The sequence below is a fragment of the Panulirus ornatus genome, chromosome 51 (assembly GCF_036320965.1).
Source record: "Panulirus ornatus isolate Po-2019 chromosome 51, ASM3632096v1, whole genome shotgun sequence".
NCBI lineage: Eukaryota > Metazoa > Arthropoda > Malacostraca > Decapoda > Palinuridae > Panulirus > Panulirus ornatus.
In genome coordinates, this window is record NC_092274.1 from 2227698 (window position 1) to 2252684 (window position 24987).

General features: G+C 37.7%; 1 protein-coding gene and 2 long non-coding RNA genes across 7 annotated transcripts in view; 1 reads left to right on the forward strand and 2 right to left on the reverse strand.

Moving 5' to 3' along the window:
* The window catches only part of LOC139764825 (uncharacterized), a 41872-nt gene extending 29945 nt beyond the window's left edge, over window positions 1–11927 (reverse strand). The window contains exon 1 of the long non-coding RNA XR_011716479.1: window positions 10102–11927. This is a non-coding gene — a long non-coding RNA (uncharacterized lncRNA). The remainder of the gene's footprint in view (window positions 1–10101) is intronic.
* Window positions 53–24653, forward strand: LOC139764824 (phospholipid hydroperoxide glutathione peroxidase-like). 5 transcript variants are annotated; one of them, XM_071691800.1, is made up of 6 exons: window positions 53–98; window positions 11934–11998; window positions 15495–15568; window positions 18302–18446; window positions 20603–20833; window positions 24133–24653. In XM_071691800.1, exons 2-6 carry the CDS (start codon window positions 11996–11998, stop codon window positions 24166–24168), a joined length of 489 nt encoding a protein of 162 aa, XP_071547901.1. In that variant the 5' UTR covers window positions 53–98; window positions 11934–11995; the 3' UTR covers window positions 24169–24653. The 5 variants fall into 5 exon arrangements, with proteins under 5 accessions (XP_071547901.1, XP_071547898.1, XP_071547899.1 ...); XM_071691797.1 differs by lacking the exon at window positions 53–98 and adding an exon at window positions 1100–1187; XM_071691798.1 differs by lacking the exon at window positions 53–98 and adding an exon at window positions 1105–1241.
* The window catches only part of LOC139764826 (uncharacterized), a 735103-nt gene continuing 730955 nt past the window's right edge, over window positions 20840–24987 (reverse strand). Inside the window, exon 6 of the long non-coding RNA XR_011716481.1 lies at window positions 20840–22899. This is a non-coding gene — a long non-coding RNA (uncharacterized lncRNA). The remainder of the gene's footprint in view (window positions 22900–24987) is intronic.

Below are 24987 nucleotides of genomic sequence, written 5' to 3' on the forward strand. Positions count from 1 at the left end.
ACACATTCCCAACAGCCCTGCTTAGTCACCCTGGAGCCTCCACTGTGGTACAACCACATTTACAGCCACAACTACTACACCGTCTGAACCTTTTTGTGGTATGGTAGTCTTTCATGTTCTTGTATCAGGCCAAGTTTACGTCTTTAAACACATTTAAAAATTTTTTTGGTCACTTTGTGTTCGTCTTAGATGTGTCTATAACCTTAATATTTTATTTTTCTTATGAATTTTGTAGGTTAAGGTGACCACAGTGAAGAAACCCCCCCCCCCAACACTTATTCACTCAACATTTGTCTGTCATTTTGCCTACAATGCCACGTGTGGGAAATGTCGACTTTCAACATTTTAAAACATTGTCTTATGAATGCATGGTATGCATGATTTTGCATCTTTTACTAAATTTGATGACTGTTTTTTCACAAATGATTCAACAAAGGTGACCAATTCTTTCTAGGGATTTTTAACTTCTCTCACATAGGACAGAACACATTCCACAGACAGTAATAACAGAGAAAAATACTCTAGACAAAGTATTAACAACCTCACAGAACTCAAAAAATTTAATTAACTCCATTTTCTCCAGAGACAAAAACCTTTTTCCATGTGCGCAGGAAGAGCTAATTGCTTTCAGGAACTTTGATAAGGGGAACTTTGTACAACAGGAACATTAAACTATTATTCAATCCATTTCAATGTATAAAGGTCGAGAATGTGCTTATATTATACTAATTTCTTAGCCATTTCCAACATTAGCGTCAGGAACTATTAACAAATGGATTCATCTGCTCACACACACACATCTGTTCTGTAGCACAAGTGTTTAATGCATACACATCATCATCTACCTCCCTCCACACTTGCAGGATATTGAATATGTAGTCATGAAATAAATCCATTATAATAATGATAAAAGAGGCCACACAATACTACATGAGTCATCATTAACAACACTTTTATAAGACTATCTATCGGGAGGGGAGTCTTATAACAACCACATACTATAGAATCTTGTACCATCTACACAATAAAGCTGACTAGGGACGTTAATAATAAATGGCATTATTGATTTAGTGGATAAATGAGTTATTTATAGAAGCGTGTGTTCCTGTGTGTGTGTGTGTGGTGGCAAGCGAGGGCGTCCGAGGCTGAAGGTCAAGTCGATAATATTGCTATGTTCCGCCTCGCAGGTATCGCCAACTACTAACGTCTGTCACCCCAAAGGCAGCTAATTCACTAGTGTGGTATGGGCTGCTCTAGAAGCTTCTACTAATATTAATTAATAACTTTGTATGTGTGTGTGTGTGTGTGAGAGAGACTTACATTCTAAGATAGATATCGGTTATTATTTCACCTCCCCACCAAGCTATTCATTCTAGTTCATTATAGTGAATAACTTGTGAATTTTTCATGTAATTATGTACCTTTTTGACATATATCTTTAACTAACCTTTCTTACAGTAATTAGATGTATTGGCATCTTTTAGAGATGCTGCCTCCAACTATTATGCCGACATTTTTTAGTTGCCTTAATTTTCAGCATTACTAACTTTATTCATTTTACACGTAAGTGAAAAGGGTTTGCAAATGTGGAGATTTAAGTGATTATAAACATTAATGAGCAAAAACTAATAATTTTAATATCAAAGCCAACGAGGCTTTTACACAGCTCAGCCAACCCCACACACAATTTTCATCTGAAGTACAGTGAAATTGCAGGCTTACACGTTTGAAACATTTTATTTAACAATTTGCCAACCAGGGGGATCTCTACCCTAGACCCTGCCTTCTTTCAACCTACCTTAGAGATGTATGATAAGATTACTGGAAGCTAGGGATAAAGTATCGCAGGAGAAATTAATCATAATGGTCTTCGATGCACTATCATATAATCTTCGAATGGTGATTTTCAACTATTAATGTGCAGTGAATTGGTTTCATATAATGATTTTAAGCAGTTGCTTAGTTTTAAGAGAATACTATATAAGCCATGATTTACAATATTGATTCCCATGTTGCCTAAGGTAAAAATGGGGAGGGTTATGAATATCGGGGAAAATATAGACTTACTGTATACATTGGCTCAATCCAAGTATCAAGTCATCAGCACAGGAAACATTTACTTAACCTTTCATAATAGCTGAGTTTTATAATAGAAATATTGCGCTGTTTTCTGTTTGAACACACTTACTGCTAATTTATATGAAGATCAGTCCTGCATGCATCATATATTGACTGAAATAATGAAAATCTTGATTACAGGATGATTTATCACTTTGGCTCCATATTTCTATATTTTTCTTATATGCTTTATATAGTAGTAATGACTAAAATATCTGTGGAGCATATTTACTTCAATGATATTCAACAGATATATCATTAGTCGACATGGGTCATTCAATGTTGTGAAGCAAAATGATGAAGAGCATGTGGATTTGTAGGCTAAAATAAAACCCTGATTGGATTTATCTGGTGTAAAACATGATATATACTCGAGTATATGTATGTGAGTAGGATATACGGTAAAAGGGCATAAATACATTACATGGTAATTGATAAGCATATAACAGACAAGCTTTTGGATGCAAACGTCCTCAGAGGGGGCACCTGGTAAGATGTCTAATCACTATCTTGTGGAGCCACAGGTGAAGATTTGAAGTGGTTTTTCAAACAAGACGAGACAATGTCAGGGAAAAGAGACTGGTGACAATAAGTGAGCTTGTAAAGGAGACTTGTGCAACAAAGTAACACGAGATATTGATTGAAGAATGCCAAAACATGAGGGCAAATAGAGTGAGGGGAGTATACGAGGAATGGGATGTATTTAGGGAAGCACTGATAGTATATGACAAAGATGCATGTGTCATGAAAAAGTTGGGAGGTGTGCATGGCAATATTCTCCTTAACTAGCAAATGCCAGTGCCACTTATTAGCCTTTATTGCCTCGTCCTCAATGGGCCATTGGCACAGGCCAAATCTAATGTTCCCACAGACTACTTTTACATTAATGCTCCTGCCTAATGTTCGTACCTACTAATTGTATCTATTGATTGTACCTAAGTCTGTGTAAATGATTCTACCCACTGTCTGATGCTCCGGATATTCCTCTAAAAGGCAGGGTGAGTACATAGTGCTTAATGCAGGATAATCTAACTGTGAAAAATGAGCTATGTCAATTAAGTCTTTCCAAGTCTTATGTATCACAAGGAGAGATTGTACGCTTGTGAACAGAATGGCACTACTCCACATGTGGGTGAGGCAGAAAAAAAGGACACCTACCTGGGTCAGAGAAATGCAACTTGATACTCTTCTCATACCCATGCCAGTAGTACTAGTAATATACCTCCCTGGTTGTTGGCTCCCTACCATTCACTATCTAATTAGATTGCACTGATGGAGCATTTTCATGAATGCAGCAGGTACATTTACACTAAGTTACTATAAATTTAAATATATAGCTGCTACACACGTCAGATAAGGTTTTCGGAGACTCTCTTCAGTGTATAAAGTGTGATACATGCTTTAATTATCCATCTCATTTTCAGCATATACTTCTGATGCCATATTTAATATTTTTCAAACAAGTCATTCTCTGCAAATTAATATGTAGCTGATTACAATAAAGATGAAAACTTGTTAAACAGCCATACAAGTTTTGGGGAAAAGAAAATATCAATCAAGTCCAGTACGAAAGTTTACAAACCATGGCTGTATTGGAATATTGGTAGCCAGCATTTATGCTTCCTGTTCAACATCTATGAATTAGTATACATCTCTAGGTTACATCAAGGCAGACCAGGGTGTAGCCTCCTGTTGGGAAACTAGTTTATGTAGTATGGTACAATACCTGCACTTTAGTACTTAACCACTCCTCCTCAGTTTCTACTGCTAAACTTTATCTTATTTTCAGTGAAATTTCACTGAAAGAATTCTTTTCTATCCATTAAATTTATCCTTTACAAAATTTCAAACAGTTTTGATTTTATTGGGCACATTTTGCAAAGCCCCATACACTAAAAAAACTAAGTGTAGTAAACTATCTTATCATTAAGAGACAAAGCCTGGAAGGGGTGACAGAATTTAAGTATTTGGGAGCTATCTTGGGTGATTGGTGATATGGAAGGAGAGATAAGGGAGTAACAGTATAGATAGAGTCATTGGGTCCCCTAATGGAATAGTGAAGGGTAGACTTGTAAGTATATTCATGAAGAAAGGATTAAGGGAAAGCATAGCCCTCCCACCCCTGACCTATGCAGCTAAAACTTGCACGTGGAATGAGCTACTTGATTGTAGCACAAGGTCTGACAAAAAGCAAAGGGGGTCTACGAGAGATTTGGTATGGCAGTGAATGCAAAGGGAATGATTCCCAAGTGGTACACTGGCCAAAATTTCTTACTTTGGCAAGTGGAAAGAATATAAGATGGAGAGTTACGAGTGTACAATAATACAATTAAATGCAATGCTGTGGGAGGAGGACCACTTGTGACATGGTGAAATAGAGTGGAAGAGTAATAAAGGGGAGAGAATTTGGGAGGAATGCATGGAAGAATGTATATAAGGATTGGAATAAGTTGAGACACTTTTGCCATGGCCATCGCCTTGATGTGAGTTCCCAGAGAGAATGGCCATCAAAGATATACAGATGGATAGATTGAAAAAGCTGCCAGTAAGGTAGCACAGCTAAAGTAGATGATTACCAAACCTTATTTTACCGTTTGGATTATGCTTAATCAGATTAACTTGGTTCTAGATTCTAACTGAAACTGGATAGTGTAGGATGAATGCTTAACCTAACCCAATGTAATTTTAAAACTCATTTTCAGTTTTTCATGTGAACTAATATTCCTTTAACATTAACTTTCCCTTGTGCCTCTAGTAGTGGATTTGTTCTCAGTTGTTCTTGGTGAAGTAGCTATTAGTTTCAAACAGTGTACATAGAAATCGCCAAGTTTCTTGCAGAAAATAGACAAGTTCAAGAAGGTATTAAATTTTAAGAGAGTGAGACATGGTCCTGTGTAAATTGTATAATGAGATCAGGAAAGAAAGCCTACAGTTATCATTGTCATAATAAATTAACATCATGAATCTGTATTAGAATGAAAACTTAATTTAACACTATAGCTAATCTATCACCACAACTCCTCACCTGTACAAAGTAAACTGTCATTTGACATATATGTGAATCTCATTCTAATTCAGATTGGCCCCAGTTAATGTTGGGGTTATGCTTGTGGAAAGTACAAATTTAGGCAACATTACTTCAAACCATTAGTAACCCATTTAAAAAGAGTATTTTTGATACAAATACAAAACACACTAATATGTAGTATCTGTGCACACATGTATCTGTTTTCATGTAAAGAACTGTTGGAATAACTTGAACACACTCCACATATGGTTGTCAATCTTCCATAAAGAATTGAGATGAATGGTACAGTAGGGCAGACAGTATGTTTGGATCATAAGTGCATAAAATTGTGGGTTGAAGCTGGCCCTATACACTCTTCTAGTCTCTCTTGCTGATTGGCTCTGATCTTGAAGAATTCATCCTAAGACTATAGGACTGACTTTCTTTCTCCTGCTGATGAATGTCTTTATGACAGTGAATGCCATCAACTATTACCTTAGGTACTCAGGAAATGCAGTTTTACTGTGTGTGATTACAGAAATAGAAATAGCCATTGCTTCATTAAAGAACTGAAAAGGCTCTGACATTCATCTATGCTCCATGAGGCTGCATATAATGTAGTCACATTGTGTACTTGCTCTAATCTTGTTTGCATGACCATGTATTATTAGTCTTTCTGTCATGGAAGATAAGCTTAGAGGTTCTATCCATTCCCAATGTTCTTTCACTGGCACTGAAACTTCTCAAAAAATACAAAACATTTCATTCCACATGGAATGTTTTAACCATGTTTTTTATAGCTAGCCGCACTCATCACTTTTTGACCATTTTTCTTTTAATCATGTTTTAAGACATAAAGTCATAAATCATGACAAAAATGTAACAGATAATATATTCCACTCATGCACTGGCTGCTTAAGGAGACTAAGGTAGCATGGAGCAGAGTGCTTTTGCTTACATTGCCCTGCAAACCACTTTGTTTGGCACCACATTCAAACTTAGAAGTTTTAGCTTCATGGCTTCTGCAACATGAAAGTGGAACTTCTGGTTTTAGTTTGAATCTCTTCTATAACTGAGAGGGCATCAATATGAAACAATGTTAACTGGGGTGACTTGCTATGGAGCCTTCTTCTGTCTGGACATGTTGACATATAACTTACAATATGTTTTCTTGGGTTATGTATCTCAAGTCTGGTTATTGCATCAAAAGATACACAATGGTCAATTGTTTCCAAAGAAGGGCCACAAAGATGGTACTTCCACTAAGACACCTGATCTGTATGATGAGAAGGTACTAAATTGTTTGGGGGGAGTACGACTGGAATACGTGAAAGATTGGAAGTATTTGGGTGCTATCGTGGGTAAGTTTCCTGATTTGGAAAGAGAGATAAGGGACAGAGCAGTATATGGTACAAGAGCTAATGGGTACCTTATTGAAATAATGAAGGTTATAGGAGTCATATAGAAGTGAACAAAGGATTAGGCACACCATAGTCCTCCTGACAACCTAGGCACCAAAACAGGGACATGGAATGACTCACAAAGGTCAAAAATTCAAGCTGTGGAAATAATTTATACGAGACGAGCAAGAAGTGTGAACTAAATGGAATGGAGAAAGTAGTGAGTTGTATAAGAGATTGATTATGGCAGGAAATGATTTGCTGAGTGATAGAAGGGTGACATGTAATACTTTGAGGTGGTATGGGTATGTGAAAAGATTACAAGATGGGGTTGCTGTGAGTGAAAGACCACTTTCAATGTGGCAAGATAGAATGGAACAGTAATGATGGGAGAGAAATGGGGTAAGAATGCAAGGAATAGTGTATGTGTGGGAGGCTTATAAGTACAGGCATGACTGGAGACTTGTTTGCCATGGCCAACCTCTTGATGGGAGTTCCCAAGGGGAACTGTCATTGGAATTACAGATACATCAAAGGAGAGAGTTACTGATTTGCCTACTATGTAGGAGAAAAAAGATATGACTGATCTGATTACAGCCTTTGACCTTCTGAGTCAGTTAGATGATACTGTCAGTCAACTGTTCTTGATGAGATCAATGACGGTGACCAGATGTCACACGAAAAAGAGGTAAGGTAAGAAGTTTGTCAGAAATGATATGAAGAAGTACTGTTTTAATTTAGGGGTGGTAAATGAAACAAAAAAATACTGTCTTAGTGTAGGGGTGCTAGGGGATTGGAACAGAGTAAGAGAGAAATGCCAGTAGGTGGTTCCAACAATGTTATGTGGTTGTGAGGCATGGGCTATAGATAGGGTTGTGCAGAGGAAGGTGCATGTGTAGGAAGTGAGATGTTTGAAGGCAATATGTGGTGTGAGGTGGTTTGATCACCATACAAATGTTTAAAAAGCTAATTTGTGGTCAACAAAATGGGGCCCCACTTAAGTACAACTCTGTAATGTTCCACCACGTAATTAGAAAAAATAACGGTATAGACAGTTTTATCTGCAAATACAAAATTACAAAGCTTTTATGCAGATATGAAATATAACCACATTTAAGATTTCTAAAGCTAACGTACTTATATAAGATACTAGATTAAAAGCACTTCACAACTCAAGAGCCTGTTTACACTGATAAGCATCAGATGAACTTTGTGTTGTTATGTGACCAGTCTGTTGTCTTCTGTTCATCCTTACTTGTGTTCAGAGACAAATTTTTTTACATTGATTTACAGTCAGTCTGGTGAGCATTATAAATCTAAGTCTTCTGTTCTTCCTTACCTGTGTTCAGAGACATATTTGATTTACATTTATTTAGTTTCAGTCTTGTGAGCATTATAAATGTAAGAGCTAAATGTGCACTCTATCAGTGATTCATTGCTAAATTAATGAAGCTTTGGATAGCATTACTCTTCATAAGCGAACAAAAATCTAATCTTAATGATTATAAGTGCCCATAACAATAGTCACTTTAATAATGGTTGGTACATTATTTTCAGACCATTCCATTGTAAGAACTAAATGATTGAATAGTGCAATACTTTAGTTGAATTAACCTCATACCATATACTGTGCTGTGCTATTGTTTATGAGGTGTCAGAGAGTTTGAAATAGCTGTGCAGGGAAAATTGGCTTTTGAAACTTGTAAAGCAAAACATTGGAATATGTTTGTCAAATGCTATACATAAAGTATTTCATTTAGATATGCATGAAAAACACTGTACACATTATTTTTTTTCAACTGCCAAAGGTTTCAATGCCTTTTTAAGTGAATGATAATTACTGTATTGCAAACATTTGACAAAACATTTGTGGATATATATACAAAACATTTAAGGAAGATAATTCTGATATTCCATAAATCAGAAAATATAAGATAGCGTGAAAGAGGATATCTATATTTGTTAATGGAAAAACTTGGAATAACTGGATATAATCATGAATTGTGTTACAGAAAATGATATTGTTTTTGGATGAAATTGATACCAACTTCAGGCAACATCCATATCCCTCCTCTGGTTGCTGATCATCATATGTAACATAACTGCAGTAATCACACACAGCTCCTGTTTCTCTAATACACAGTCTTATCATTATAGGACTGCAGTTTATTAATCATTTAAATTTTCACATTACATTTTAAAGGGTAACACACATGTTTGGTAATGTGCAAAATTCCTGTGATTTTCTGAAGTTGGTAACTCATCACAGCTTATAAAATCATTGTGATATAAAATGATGCTGTTACAAACCAGACTCCTCATTGGAGAAGCAGCATGCATGAAATCCGCTGGTTGCTAGGTAAGGCTCCCAAATTATTATGTGTATGTGATTACTTATTTAAGCTATATGGCAAGGGAGTTTCTAGTTTCAGTTGGTAGGAACCCACTGAACCAAGGAGATATGTTAACTGGAATGTAAGTTTAAATGGAGGAAGTGAAGCATCTTAGATATCTGGGAGTGGACTTACCAGCCAATGCAACTATGGAAGCAGAAGTGAATCACAGAGGGGGAGGAGGCACAGGTTCTGTGAGAGATGAAGAATGTGTGGAAGAAGAGAATGTCATCTTGGAGAACAAATATTGGTATGTTTGATGGAACAGTACTTCCAACAATTTCATATAGTTGTGAGGCATGGGCTATAGATAAGGTTCTACAGAGGAGGATCAAGGTGCTGGAAATGAAAATTTGGAGGACACTATGTGATGTAAGGTTGTTTGATCCACTAAGTAATAAAAGGCTAAGAGAGATGATGTCTAGAAATAAAAAAAAAGGTGGTTGACACAGAGCAAAAGACGGGTGTGTTGAACATATGTACAGAATGGGTGAGGAAAGAGTAACAAAGAGGATATATGTCTCAGACATGCAGGGAACGAGGAGAAGCAGGAGACCAGATTGGAGGTGGAAGGAGGCAGATACAAAAATTTTGAACAATTGGGGCCTGAACATACACGAGTGTGAGAAGCGTGCAAGGAATAGAATGAATTGGAACGATGTGATATACTGGCGTTGATGTGCAGTCAATGGACTGAACCAAGACGTGTGAAACTTTTGGGGTAAACCATGAGAAGCTCTGTGGAGCTATGGTTTTGGTGCATTACACATGAAAGCTACAGACTGAGTGTGAACAAATGTGGCCTTTTTTTTTTTTTCTGTTTTCCTAGCATTGCCTCACTTAAGCAGGGGGGGGGGGTAGCAATGCTGCTCCCTGTTGGGCAGGGTAGTGTCACAAATACATGAAGGCAAGATATAAGAAATAAATATAACAGTCACTTGATATACAACTAAGAGACAAGGCTAAGACGCCATTTACTAAACAAGTGATTAACCATACATACACAGCATGGCTTCAGACTTAAACACTCGACCACCACACATATACTCACTGAGGGCACAAAACATATCCTACACAGATTTAGAGAGCCACACTCTCACACCCACAAAGTACTACTAGAAATAGACATCTACAAAGTATTTGACACATTCCTCATACATATCCTCACACAAGTAATACTTACTGACATCTTCCATGATGACAAAATGTGGTCAGCCAGCTTCATAGCTGCCCACCATCCCAGAGTCACTCACAATGCTTTCACCTTTAAAGAAGCAAAATTTTATATTGTGAGTTCCCAAAGGAGAGCAGTTCATTTTTCATTTTCCAAATCACTTTAGTCTCTTCCTGCATGACTTGTATTTACCTTACATAAACTTCAACAAAAAGATCCTTTTGTATGCAGACAAAATCACAATCCCCTAACAACACAGTAGAAACATCAAACATGTCCTGCTTCATTATATATTTAAAACAATGGCTACCCAGAACTGAATGGTTGCATCTCCATACAAGTCTTCAGTCACTCTTTTCATTCCAGACAGACACGAGTCCACCTCACACTCTTCAGTCACTCCAAATGAACAAAACTCAAATCATTATAGATATCATGTACACCATATTCAACACATTCACTCTCCACATCTAAAACATCACCACAAAGGCAACACTTACAATAAATGCCCAGATTTGGAAACAAAACAAATTCACATAAGAACTTAGTAACAACAATTCAACCATTTGCCCTTATATTATACTTTTACCTCCACCCTCTCAAAAAGCAAATGTATGTATAACAATGATGCAAACCAAACAAAGTATTGCTCAAGTTACCTAGCAAACACAAATCTTCATAGTGAAACTAAGATCCTCCCATTACTTACCCACCTCAACATGCTCGCATCCACTTCTCTACAACAGCACTAGACTCCTCCTACATAACTAACCACAAACAGAAATGAATAACTTATTCCTGTCTCATGCTTTAATAACTTCTCATAATAGACACCCCCTCAACAACAACAATAATGACAACAAATCCATTAATAACAAAACATATACCCAATGAAATAACACAAGCACAAAACAACACATCTTCCATTTCAATCTTAATTTCTACTCCAACATACATACACCCATCAGAAATGATGCTCCCTAAGTCACTCTCCCACCTGCACTCAGGACATCACCCATTACTACCACTCTATATACACTTTCAACATACCCCAAGAGTCTTCATGCCCATGATGCACTTACCGTAGATAAGATAATAAGCATTTATGACTTCATTGCCCTGCCCTTTCTGTACATTGACACACACACACACACACCATCAAAATACTTTATGACCTGTGGTCCCAGCCTGTGCATGTGGCCAGCTTCTTCTTCATTGCTGCCAGAGCCTTATAAATAGGACAGAGTGGACTCTTGGGGTAGGAACTCAGTATACATAGACATATTCATATATATGTTGGTGTGGTACTAAGAGAAGTATGTATGAGAATGAGTATGAGAAAACTGAAGGGTCTGTGCTGAAATGGTTTGGACACATGGAAAAGACAAGTGAGGAAAGTACATAGGTCAGAAGTGGAAGGAACAAGGAGAAGGGGGAGATGGAAGGGTGGCGTGAAAGATACTTTGATGCCTTGGGGCCTAAACATGCAGAAGGGTGCAAAGTATGTAAAGCGTAGAGCAACTGGTGTGATGTTGTTTACAGGAATGATATGCTATATTGGACTGAAGCAGGATATTTGAAGCCTGATTATGGGGAGGTGGCTTGGGTTATGGTGCATTCTACATGACAACTACAGAGTAGATGGAAGCTAATGAGGCCATTGCTTCATCTGCTCCTAGTGCTACCTCACTCACAAGGGAAGTGGCAATCTTGTATGAATTTTGTTTTTATTTAATTCTCAGCAGTGTTCACAATTTTCTATCAATTTTTCTCTTTTGCATTATCATTTGGGTGCCATGTGCACTTTCATCTTGATATTTACATGTATCTTTCATTTCCAGCTCAGACCTTATTTGCGGTGGGTGGGAGTGCGTGTCTGGCAAGTCGTTCAAGACCTCCTGTCATGGTGAGTGAGCATTTCTAATGACGTTAAGTATGCATATGTAATCATGAGTAAGCATTTCTTTTGATAGGTGAATGTCCAGAGTAGGATCTTTTTTATTTGTATAGGGTAATGACTTTTGAGATTTTTACCCCAGTCAGTCTGTAGATGTATTTCACATCTTTTCTAGTATGATTTTTGACATGATCACGTCCTAATCTTTGCCTGTTGTAAATGTACTCCTTGTCCAGGATTGATTTTCATGTTAGTATATCGACATATAGATAGGGTCATTCTTTTACATTTGTTCAAATTCCACTCAGTATACTCATTATATGATAAATTTTATTTATTTTGCTTTCCTCTGGAGTCTACGCTTGGATGTTTTGAGAATGTACTTTGCGCAAATTTTAAATAACTCGTGATATTCAAAGTGTATACCTAAATTTTGGCTCTGGTCGGGTTGGTCTTCTTTCATTACATTAATTGTTGTTGAAGCTAATGAATAGTAAGTGATATTGAAGACATTAAGGAAAACAAAGAAATTATACACCACACAGTGCCAGTGAGCTTAACAAGGAGAATATTTTGAATGGTTCTTGAAAACTGGGACAAGTCAAACATTCAAGGAGAAAGTGGAGCCCAGCATACCTTTAGCACACACATTGGTACAAAAGGAAACAGACACACTGAGTTGGGTATGTAAAGTGAGGGGAGGAAGAGAGTTAATTCCAGAAAAATCTCTCGGGTCTGACCGCAGATAAGGAGAGTGCGAGGTATGACACAGTGAAAGAACAACAATTCCAAGGGTGCACCAACTATATACATAATATGCAAAGGGAAATTGAATTTATGGTAAGGCTATCATATCTTCCCAGGGAAATTATTAATTTAAACTCTGTAAAAATTTTGTGAACTGGCTTAGAAAGGTAAATACTGATGTGAGGAAAGTATGCAGATTTTTCCATTCTGAATTTTGCGAAATATCAATCAAGATTAGATGCTGCTTGAAGGAATACTGTGAGGACTACCACATATCAGGGACGTACCCATCATAATACAAATCCTTTTTTAGTTTCACACATAGAATCAAACAGGGGCAGGAAAATACTGCCTGATCGTGAAATGACAAATGGTCTCCCTCTTCAGAATGGTGAAGGAACTGAAAACACTCTGCCAAGCACAGCAAAAAACACTGTATCATTTCCAAAACCAACACAGAGACAACTCATGTAACAACCTTTATATATGCTAACATCAAGGGACTAAAATCACAAAAGAAATCAAATTCCATTTATCAGAGGCTTGCTAAAAGATTTAAATGCAGTATTTGTGGCCTTCACTGAAACACACACAAAACACCACAGGAATAGTGAGGTCTGCATCCCCCTTCACAAATGTGAACATCATGTGGAGGAGTTGGACTGCATAAAACAGGTACTCTACAACAATTGAACTTCTTAAATGACTGGCATAAGTACTTGTTGTCAAGGTTGGAAACTCAAATCTGCTCATTGCATTATTGTATTGACCACCAGATGCAAAGCCTCAAGGAACGGAATCATATCATGACCTCCCCGGAAACCCAGTCCAAAATGTACTTATCTTATGACACTTCAACGAACCACCAATTGAATGGAAATGTGAACTAACATAGTGGATGAAGCTGCTGACTCTCAAAGCACCTCAAACATACACTTCAAAAACTGATAATTATACAGACTGCATGAAAATTTTTCTCTGTCAACAAATAACAAAGCCAGACAGAATGAATATAATTTCTGGACTTAGTCTTTACAAATAATGTAGACCTAATATGTGACATCATTATCTCAACCACCCTGTACTTTAATTATGTAATCATAACCTAATTGAACTAAAAACAAGTTGGATGCTAAACCACCTGGACAGAGCACACCTAACAGTGGAGATGTATTCAGTAATTTGTTTTATAGTAACCCAATAAAATGGTAGGACGTAATAAATGAGATGTCTGTGACAGAATATGAAACCCTACTGACACCAAAACAGATGGGTATTAATTAAGTGACATAACCACTTCCGTACTTCAAATATACAACAGTCGTGTACCTTCTAGAAGCATACAAGGTCTTGGGTAGAACGAGAAAGATGACCTCTTTGCAAGAGGTGACAAACAATTATAAACCTTCTAACAAAATTAAACACATTACAGAAAAGGAAAGAAAACATCAAATGAAACATAGGAAAAAGAAGAGCCAATAGTGAAATATTCTTAATTATTAGTACTTTTTTCACTTACTTGATCACCATTTCCCATGTCACCAACGTAGCACCAGGAAACACACGAAGAAAGACCCATCCACTCGTATACACTCATACAATTACATACACATAAATATAAATACATACATACATTCGTTCACACTCAGTCTCTAGCTGTCATGTGTAATGCACCAAAACCAGAGCTCCCTTTCCACATCTAAGCCCCACAAAACTTTCCATGGTTTACCCCAGAGACTTCACATGCTCTGGTTCAATCCATTGACCCCGGTATACCACATCGTTCCAATTCACTCTATTCCTTGCATGCTTTTCACCCTCCTGCATGTTCAGGCCCCGATCGCTTAAAATCTTTTTCACTCCATCCTTCCACCTCCAATTTCCTTTCCCACTTCTCGTTTCCTCCACCTCTGACACATGTATCCTCTTTGTCAATCTTTCCTCACTCATTCTCTCCATGTGAGCAAACTATTTCAACACACCCTCTTCTGCTCTCTCAACCACACTCTTTTTATTACCATACATCTCTCTTACCCTTTCATTACTTACTCGATCAAACAACCTCACACCGCATATTGTCCTCAAACATCTCATTTCCAACACATCCACACAACCCTATCTATAGCCCATGCCTCAAAACCATATAACATTGCTGGAACCACTATTCCTTCAAATGTACCCATTTTGGCTTTCCGAGATAATGTTTTCGCCTTCCACACATTCTTCAACGCTTCCAGAACCTTTGCCCCCTCCCCCACCCTGTGACTCGCTTCCGCTTCCATGGTTCCATCCGCTGTTAAATCCACTCCCAGATATCTAAAGCACCACTTCCTCCAGTTTTTCTCCATTCAAACTTACCTTCCAACTGACTTGTCTCTCAACCCTACTGTACCTAATAACCTTGCTCTTCTTCACATTTACTCTCAGCTTTCTTCTTTCACACACTTTACCAAACTCAGTCACTAGCTTCTGCAGTTTCTCACCCGAATCAGCCACCAGCACTGTATCATCAGCTAACAACTACTGACTCACTTCCGAAGCCTTCTCATCCACAACAGACTGCATACTTGCCCATCTCTCTAAAACTTTTGCATTCACCTCTCTCACAACCTGATCCATAAACAAATTAAACAACCATGGAGACATCACGCACCCCTGCTGCAAACCAACATTCACCAGGAACCAATCACTTTCCTCTCTTCCTAAATATACATATATGTGTATATGGAACTGAATATTATGTTTTTTACCCCTCTAGGCGGCTGGTCCCTCATTTTATGACTTCAGCGCACGTGATATAGACGGCAATGAAGTTTCGATGGAAAAGTACAGGTGAGTTGTCTCCTACATGATACATTTCCAAAGATATGGTACCATAGTACAGGTTGAGCATCCCTAATCCAAAAATCATAAATCTGAAATGCCCATAAATCCTAAATTTTTTAAGTGGCAACATGATGTAACAAGTGCAAATTTCCACATCTGACCTCACTTTCCAATGATGGACTCTGAGGCTCTGTTGCCGCCAGTCTGTTACAAACCATCACCACCGCCAGACCTATATCCATTACTCACTGTCTTTGCTTATTCTCTGCTCTGTTTGAATAAGTGTAAGAAAATTATTGCTCATCACAAGCATATAAATTCAGACTCAGGAATGAAAGTGATGCCAAACAACCACAAATTGTCCACATTGGCAGCTAAGGTTGTGACACCCTATCTTTCTCCTGGTTCAGTGTTATACAAACTTTGTTTCAGGTGCAAAATTATTAAAAACATCATATACATTACCTTCAAGCTGTATATGAGACATAAATGGATTTTGTGTTTACACTTGGGACCCATCCCCAAGATATCTCATTATCCACCATGACAAATGTGTTCACATTTTGCTTAATCCCTTCCTCTAGACAAGCTTTCACACCATCACAAAAATGTCAACTCCAAGGCAAGTGACAAACCATTTACTCATAGTATGAAAGCTTACCCATAGGAAGGGATTAAGAATGTTAACACAAGGTCTGTCTTAATCTGATGGTCATGTAAGCCAGTGGACATACCTGTGAACAGGTAGAGGCAGCAGGACAAGCGATCCAATCAGAGAGTGACACGCCAAGGCGTTCTCACGACCATCAGTTGCTGGGGAGCACATTCCCACCGAATGCTAGAATCAGTATCTCCGTCAAAAAGTTGAGGTATGTCTCACCTCTAACCCATATATTTCAACACATCCTGTTTTACACATATCTCATTATGTATGTGCAAATATTCCAAATTCGGCTAAGGGATACTCATCTTTGAATAATCTGATTACTCTCGGTGTTCACTTGACAAGTATTGGAGATGCACATAGATAGAAGGAAACAAAAGTGAGCATCTTCTGAATATTGTGAAAGAGTTTAAACAAGAATAATGAACTTCTATCTTGCACTGGTTACCTTCACAGACTTTACTCATGCAGAAGCCCACCTGGATTTGAATCCTACAGAGAATGGTCTACACACAGCCAACCCAGCTCTTCATCCATACATCTTTTTTCATACTTGATCCCCATTTCTTACATTAGTATGGTAGTGCCAGGAAAAGACTAAGAAAGGCCACATCTTCTCACATCCATTCCCAATCAGTCATGTGTAATGCACTGAAGCTCCCTATCCATAACCAGGCTCCACAGACCTTTCTCTGGTTTACCCTGAATGCTTCACATACCCTGGTTCACTTCTTTGACAACATGTGACAACATATCTCTCTGTCCCATGCATGTCTTTCACCCTCCTTCATGCTCAGGTCCTGATCCCTCAAAATCTCTTTCACTCCACCCTTCTATATCTAGTTTGGTTTTCCTGGGGTAGAGGAGAAAGATTTCTACCTCCTTATTCCTTGTATGTCAAAGAAGGTGACTAAAGGGGTTGGGAGTGTGGGGCTGAACCCCCATCTTTTATTTCGATTTTTAAAAGAAGGGGAGTGCTCATCCTCCTCAAAGGCTCACGTCAGAGTGTCTGAAAGTATGTGGATGTAACCAAGATGAGAAGAGAGGAGTGATAGGTAGTATGTTTGATGAAAAAACCTGGGTGTTCTGGCTGTGTAACAGAGTGTAAGGAAGTATATTCTACATTTGTCTTAGTAAAACTGAAAGTGGACAGTGAGAGATGGGTTATTATTAGTGCTTCTGCACCTCATCATGAGAGGTGTAGCAGTTAGCTTTCCTAAGCCTGATGCATTCATGGGCTGCCAAGGATTGAGCGCATAGGTTCCAATCCTAGTTACGGCAGTCAATCCAGCTGTTCATCCTATGTCCCGCGTTAGCGCAAGGAAACACTCGAAAGAATGGTCCAGCCCACCCACTTACGCATGTATATATATATAAAATCCCTCACACGCACATGTACGTACCTCTTACGCACTTTATTTACCTCCTTCCAAAACATCTTTTTATTCTCCCCAAAATTTAATGATACTCTCTCACCCCAACTCTCATTTGCCCTCTTTTTCACCTCTTGCACTTTTCTCTTGACCTCCTGCCTCTTTCTTTTATACATCTCTCAGTCATTCGCACTACTTCCCTGCAAAAATTGTCCAAACGCCTCTCTCTTCTCTCACTAACAATCCTACTTCTTCATCCCACCACTCACTACCATTTCTAAATGGCAACATATGCACATATACATGTCAACATATACATACATACATACATATACAAATGCATACCCAGTCATATACCTATATACAGATGTACATATTCATACTTGCTTGCCTTCATCCATTCATAGCACTACCCCAACTTATGCATTACAACATCACTACCCCCTGCTTGAGCAAGGTAGCACCACGAGAATAAAAAAAAGTCCGCATTCATCCACACTCATTCTCTAGCTGTCATGTGTAATGCACCCAAACCACACCTTCTTAGCCACATCCAGGCAGGCCCCACACACCCAGACATTTCACATGCATTGGTTCAAAACATTCACATCACGTCAACCCCGGTATACCACATCTTTCCAATTCACTCTATTTCTTGCCTATGTAAATAAATATTTTGTATACGCTGTACTTTTCTTCCAGGGGATATGTCTGCATTGTTGTGAATGTGGCCAGCAAGTGAGGCAAAACAAACGTGAACTACACCCAACTGGTGAAGCTTCACGAAATGTATGAACCAAAAGGTCTGCGTATCCTTGCCTTCCCCTGCAATCAATTTGGAGGCCAGGTGAGATAATCGCTTGTGAATTCATTTCTTGTTTTATTTATTCTTGTTCAAAGAAAATAGAGTACCTTGAAAGAAAAATTTTATTATTAGGCAATAATTTAAATGGAAAGTTTCCATATCCAGAATAACCAATACAGATTTCTTTTTTAAGTGTTCATGGTCTTTACACATTATTATATGGTAACTTATTCCAGTTTTCATTCTCTTTACAAAGGTACTTTTCATACATTAGTATTTCATTTTTTATCTTTCATTTTTCAGTCTACTTGTTCTAGTAATAGCATTTCATTGGACTTTCGGAACATGTTCATGATTTGTATTGTCGACTTAATCAAGAATTTTGAAGACTTCAAGGCTCTGCCGTCTGTGCTTCCCAAGGTGGAAAAATCAAACCTTTGCCTCTCTTCATTTCTGAAGAGCTGAGATTAGTTTTTTAGCTCTACTTTTTTCTGTATTTCATCTATTTTCATTAATATTCAGTGAATAGAACTGAAATGCATATGCAAGATGTTACCTTCCCAACACATTGAAAAGAGTCAGGATTGTATCCAATATTTTCTTGTGGTCAACTTCCTTGATGTATATACTTTCTTCCTGATCTATGCTCTTCACTGCACTTCAGATTGTTTTACATCACAACTCCAAGGTCCTTTTTCTTACTGCCATGTGAGGACACATTTCAGAGCATTATATATTCATATCTGATAGTCTAAGCTTGACCTCCTGCCACTGTCTTTTAGACATCTTCCAGTCATTTGCACTTTATATACAATGTTTATAAGATGGCCACAATCAGGGTTTCAGTTGCCTTTGCCATATCAGGTAACAAAAAATAAAAGAAATACTCTTATTTACCCGTTTCTCAAAGTAACTTTTCTTATTTTCAAACCTTAATTTCTCTGCCATTTTTCAATAATCTCGGTGAAACAAAAATTTGGCACAAGAAGACCCTCTTCTTTACATCATTATAAGAGTCTGTGTTTTCTGTTCAGTTGGATATATTTTTGGTTGACTATTTTTTCTCTGTTTTTTGGAAAATAATTGCTGGAGAGATTGAAACGTTCATGTGTCTAAAAGCCAAGCTGAAAACAGTGTTATTATCCAATTGTGATTAATGATAACATTATTTTCTTAGGTACATTAAATTGAATTCAAGGCAAAAGATTTTACAAATTATGAAAGGAGGCAAAAAAAAAAAAATAAAAATAAAAAACACGGAGGGAGCTTGGACTTGGGTAGTTACAAGTTCATCTTGACCGATGACTGCAATATTGATGTGATTATTCAAAAATTAAAGCACCTGTGCTAAAACTGAACACACCTCTCAAAAGATTATAGATCCAGTTGAGTTTTTCATCAACAATAATCTGCAATGTTATACAGAGCACAGGATTTTCACAGGGTCGTTGACATCATGCCCATGCATTTTCCCCTGGCCCATGTGCATGGAACTCACTCATCACAAATAAATACAAAACACCTCTGACATGAGCTCTAAATATCATGTACATAAAAAGTTGACATTCTGTCTTCATTTCCAGGAGTCTTTAAGTGACTCTCATTTCCCAACTCCACAGAGGTGGAAAGAAACCATTCCCAAAAAATCATCAGGTGACAGCAAAAAAATCATACATTATTATCTCCTTTGAGAGAGGAGACTTCTACGAGACAAAATATATGAATTTTGGGAAATGAGCAATCTGTGTAATGCACATGGTTTCTGGCCAGACAAATTTTGCCTCTTTCAGTGGTCACCACTATGATAAGATTATTGAAGCCCTTGAAATAAAAACAATGTGCAGGTATGATTTACACAGACTCTGCAAAACAATTTGTTCATTGTGACCATGGTGTCTTTGCACATAAAATGTGAAACATAGCAATTACTGTATACATTCGGAATTGGATATACAGCTTATTAAGTAACAAATCACATCATGTACTTATAACTTTTGCCATCTCCAGTGCCTCTTATAGTACAATGCTTAGTCCCCCAAGATAACTATACTTCCACCCTTCCTGTTCCTTATTATGTTGCGTGTTGACGCAAGCATGAGTCACAGTTTCTTGTCATCCTTTGCATTTAATGTGAAACTTGTATTTTTTTCTGAATAGTGATGAAATGTTATAGATAGACTTTTCTAAACCTTTTTTAGGAACCAGGCACAGAAGAGGAAATAAAGAGGTTTGCTGAGGAATTTGGAGTAAAGTTTGACATGTTTGCCAAAATTAAAGTAAATGGAAATGATGCTCATCCTTTGTGGAATTTCCTCAAGTCTAAACAAGGAGGAACCCTTGGCAACTTTATCAAATGGAACTTCACCAAATTCTTGATTGACAGGGAGGGAAACCCAGTAGCTCGCTATTCTCCTCAAACTGATCCAATTGTAAGTAATTCTCATGTTTGTAAATTCAATTTTGCTGCTTTTATTGTTGCATTTTTACATGGCTCTAATTCATTTCTTTGTTATGCTATGTAAACTTTCTGTTACTTCATCAAAGTCTCTTGTCTTAATAAATTTATACTACAAATCGCATTCCTCTCAAGTTTGACTATACCTTAGTTGTTAGCCATCTTGTTCCTAAAGCCTGATTTTGTACCATCAACATTTTCTCTCTTATTGTTTCACAGGACCCTCAGCCAATATTAACAGCAAGACAATGATTATGTGGGTTAGATGAATGGTAAACAAGTAATTCAGTTACCTCAAAAAAACATTCAGTTTGTGAAAAGAATGAATGAAAATTGCTCAGCTGTAAATTCACAGCTATACTCAGCCAAGAAAGATTAAGTAGATATGGTCAAAATGGTAGAGGTCAGAAATAATCTCATAAGGGTAATGGATAATTTCAGATTTTGGGAGACCATTAACTTATTGACTGAAGCTACTCAAAATTAAGTTTACTATCAACTTGGCATTTTTAAAGGGATTCTTTTTCATCATACTGGATTACTGTTTCCTTCATTAGTGAGCCAGTGCCATTAACAGACAAAGAAAGGCCACATCTGCTCACATCCATTTTCTAACTTTCATGTGTAATGTCCTGAAACTCTGTCCACAACTAGACTCCCCAGACCTTTCTATGTTTACCCCGGATGCTTCGCATGCCCTTGTCCAGGCCATTGACTACATGTTGACCCAAATATACTACATCGTTCAAATTCACTCATTTCCATGCATGTCTTTCACCTTCCTGCATTTTCAGGCCCCCAACTGCTCAAAATCTTTTTTAATTCCATCCTTTCATCTCCACTTTGGCCTCCCTGTTCTCCTTATTTCCTCCACCTCTGACATATATCAAATTTTCCTCACTCATTCTCTCCATATGTTCAAACCATTTCAGCACACTCTCTTCTGCTCTTTCAATCACACACTTTAGATTACCACTCATCTCTCCTACCCTTCTGTTACTTGATAAAACTACCTCGTTTTCCATACTGTCCTTAGTCATATGATTTCTAACACATGCAACCTGTTCTGCACATTCTTATCTATAGCCCATGTCTCTCATCCATATAATTCTAATAATAAGGACCACTATACCTTCAAACATAACCATTTTTGCTCTTCCACATAACAGTCTTTTTCCATTCATTTTTCACCCCCTCACTTACCATATGACTCACATATGCTTTCGTGGTTCCATTTCCTTCCGTGTCCACTCCCAGATATCAGAAAACACTTCACTTACCACTCCAGAAACATCAACACCGAAGCATCACACAAACCAAATACGCATAGAACACCACATGCCACCAGTTTTGAACAAGAAAAAATACCTTAACATCATTATTAAACTTCATCTGCTCCACTTTAAATTTTGCCTTACCTGTCTGGTCTTCTACCATCCAAAAAACAAATATAACAAAGTTGCAAACCAGAAACAAATAGTGCACTCAGAGCAGTCACTTGTGTTTAACAACTGCTAACACTACACCTTCACAATGAATCAGAGACCCTTCCACGACAGTCCCACCTCAAACACGCTCAGCACTCAGTTCTAAGCAACAGCTCTATACCCCTCACAACCAAAACCACTAACTAACCACCCACCTTCAATTAGAAATAAAAAGTTTACCCTAGCCTCACACTTCAGCAACCTCTACTCACAGTCCCCCATCCCCAATGAATATAACTGACACAACACATGTGCATTGAAATAACCAAACAGTTGCTAAACATCCAACCTCCCAGCTCAGCTGTAAACTCCAACCCAACAAACATACACCTATCAGAAGCCATGCCTCCCCTTTCCCAATGACAAACGAGTCACACTCTCCTGGACATTATTACTTATCACTTCAATTACCTTTTCAAAATATCCTAAGACCCTTTAAGCCAACAATGCCATAAAGAAGAAACAGATTACTTACCAGTGACATTTAGTGCATTGTGCATAAATGTACACAGAAAGTGGCCAGCTTTCTCACTGCAGCAGGATCCTCTTGTGGCTGGAAAATAAAGCAAGATAATAGCAAATGTGAGAGGAAGACTTGTGCATACACATATATCTTGGGTAGGCTCTGAGAGTTTGGGAAGATATTTGGTAGAGGATCCACCAAGGTCTGAGGGGTATGGGCATGGAACATGCTAGAAAGATGCAACTACATAGAGTAACAAATACACTTTTGCCTTAAATGCCTTCTGAGGGAAATAAGGCACCAGGGATATATCAAAACAAAGATGGCTTTCAGAACCCTGAATAAGTTTTTTTTCCCCTGATTAGCAGAGGTTTTCCAAAGAAAGGATATGAAGTGAGTGAAAAAAGTGTGGTGAAAGTAAGTCAGCTTGAAAAAGAAAATGAGAGATTGTATTATGGCTAAAGGTGAAAGTAAATGAAACTAAGGGAGTGAGTGAGGAATGGGAGGTATTTAGGCAGAGAAGTGTGTGGCATGCAAAAGGTAGGAGATGGAAAGGTGACAAAGGATAGTAAATACCAGGAGGATGAAGTACAGCTGCTTGTGAGAGAGAGATATTAGAGGAGTTTAGGTATTACTTACCAGGAGGAATGCAAATGTTTGGGAGATGTACCAGCGAAAGCAGCAGGAGGTCAAGGGAAAGGTGCAGAGGTTGAAAAGGAAGCCAAATAAAAGTTGGGGTCACAGAGTTTTGGCAAACTTCATGGAGAATATGTTTTGAAAGGAGGTTAAAAGTGTGAGAAAACAAGAGAACAAATGGGAATTTTGATGAATGGGGCAAATTGGAAAGTGGTACAGGGAGTGATGAAATGAGATGCAGAGAGTGTTTTCAAGGACTTGAATGTGTTTGATCATGGGGTGGCACATGTATGGTGTTGGGGTCAGGGTGGTGTGCAAAGTGATGGAATCCTGGGAAGTGGTTTGCCAAAGTGAGAAGAGGCGGTGAAAGCCTTGCATAATATAATATGTGGCAGGGCAATACATAAAACCTATTCTTGTACCTAACCCCATCTACGCCTTATGAGGTGTGTTCAACTTGGAACATTTTTTCAGCATCCACTGTATTTGCTTTATTGTAACTTGCTATTACAGTTCTTACCCTTTTCTGATTAGTGTACAATGCCTGCCTAAATTTTACTCATAAATTTATTATTGATTATTTACAATTCATTCTAGAATTCATGTGGCAGTTTAATTTTTACAAACTTATTAGAACATTTGAAAATGAACCGTATAATATTTTGATTGCTGATTTTTCTTCAACAGGATACAATTGAAAATGAACTGAAGAAGTATTTGTAAATCTCCAGCCTGGTTCACAGTGAATGATGTCTGAAGGATTGAGAGCCTATGCAGGGATGCCCTTTTTCTTTCAGATGTCTTCACATTATAAGGTAAACTAAGAGGATGAGAAGAGTTGTTATGAAGGTTTACAGGTAAACTTGTATCTTAGAGGCTTATAGACTGGATGTTATTACTCTTCATGTTCTCTTGGACTTGTCTTATATTACATCAAAAACTATGTGGCTACCAAATTTAGTGCAGGCTGATGGAAAGGAAATAATCTTATGTAGGAAAGGAATAGCGAGTAACTTGTGCCATTGTAGATATCATTACGGGACTTGTTTTATAAATTGTCTAGTCGTTTGTCATCAGGTATATCTGCAGCTTACAAATTGTTTTATTGCTTTTACATTTAAGTTTAGTTTGCAGTCTAGTTATTTTGATCTAAGGTTAAAAGTCCTGTATTACTCTTTCGATTGTAATAATAAAGTCTCAGTAAATCATGTAGTGTTTTAATTAAGTTGTATGTATAAAAAATATTTACAACATTACCTTCTTTGGATTCAACCATCATATCCTTTAATGATGATTATGTATCTAGCATGTTTAAAAAGTTCACTTGGTAGGTCTTTGGGGACTTCAAAAAAGATTAGTGCATGTTTACCTCCATTATGTTGTCAAAGATAACTTTTGTAATGGAAAGAAATGGGTTATTAGAGAAGTGGTGACAGCCTGATGTAAGATGAAATGTACTAAGGCGGTGCAAATGAATGGTATTACAGCTGAATGTATTAACAAAGTGGGTGATTGTGTTGTCGATTGGTTGATAATGATATT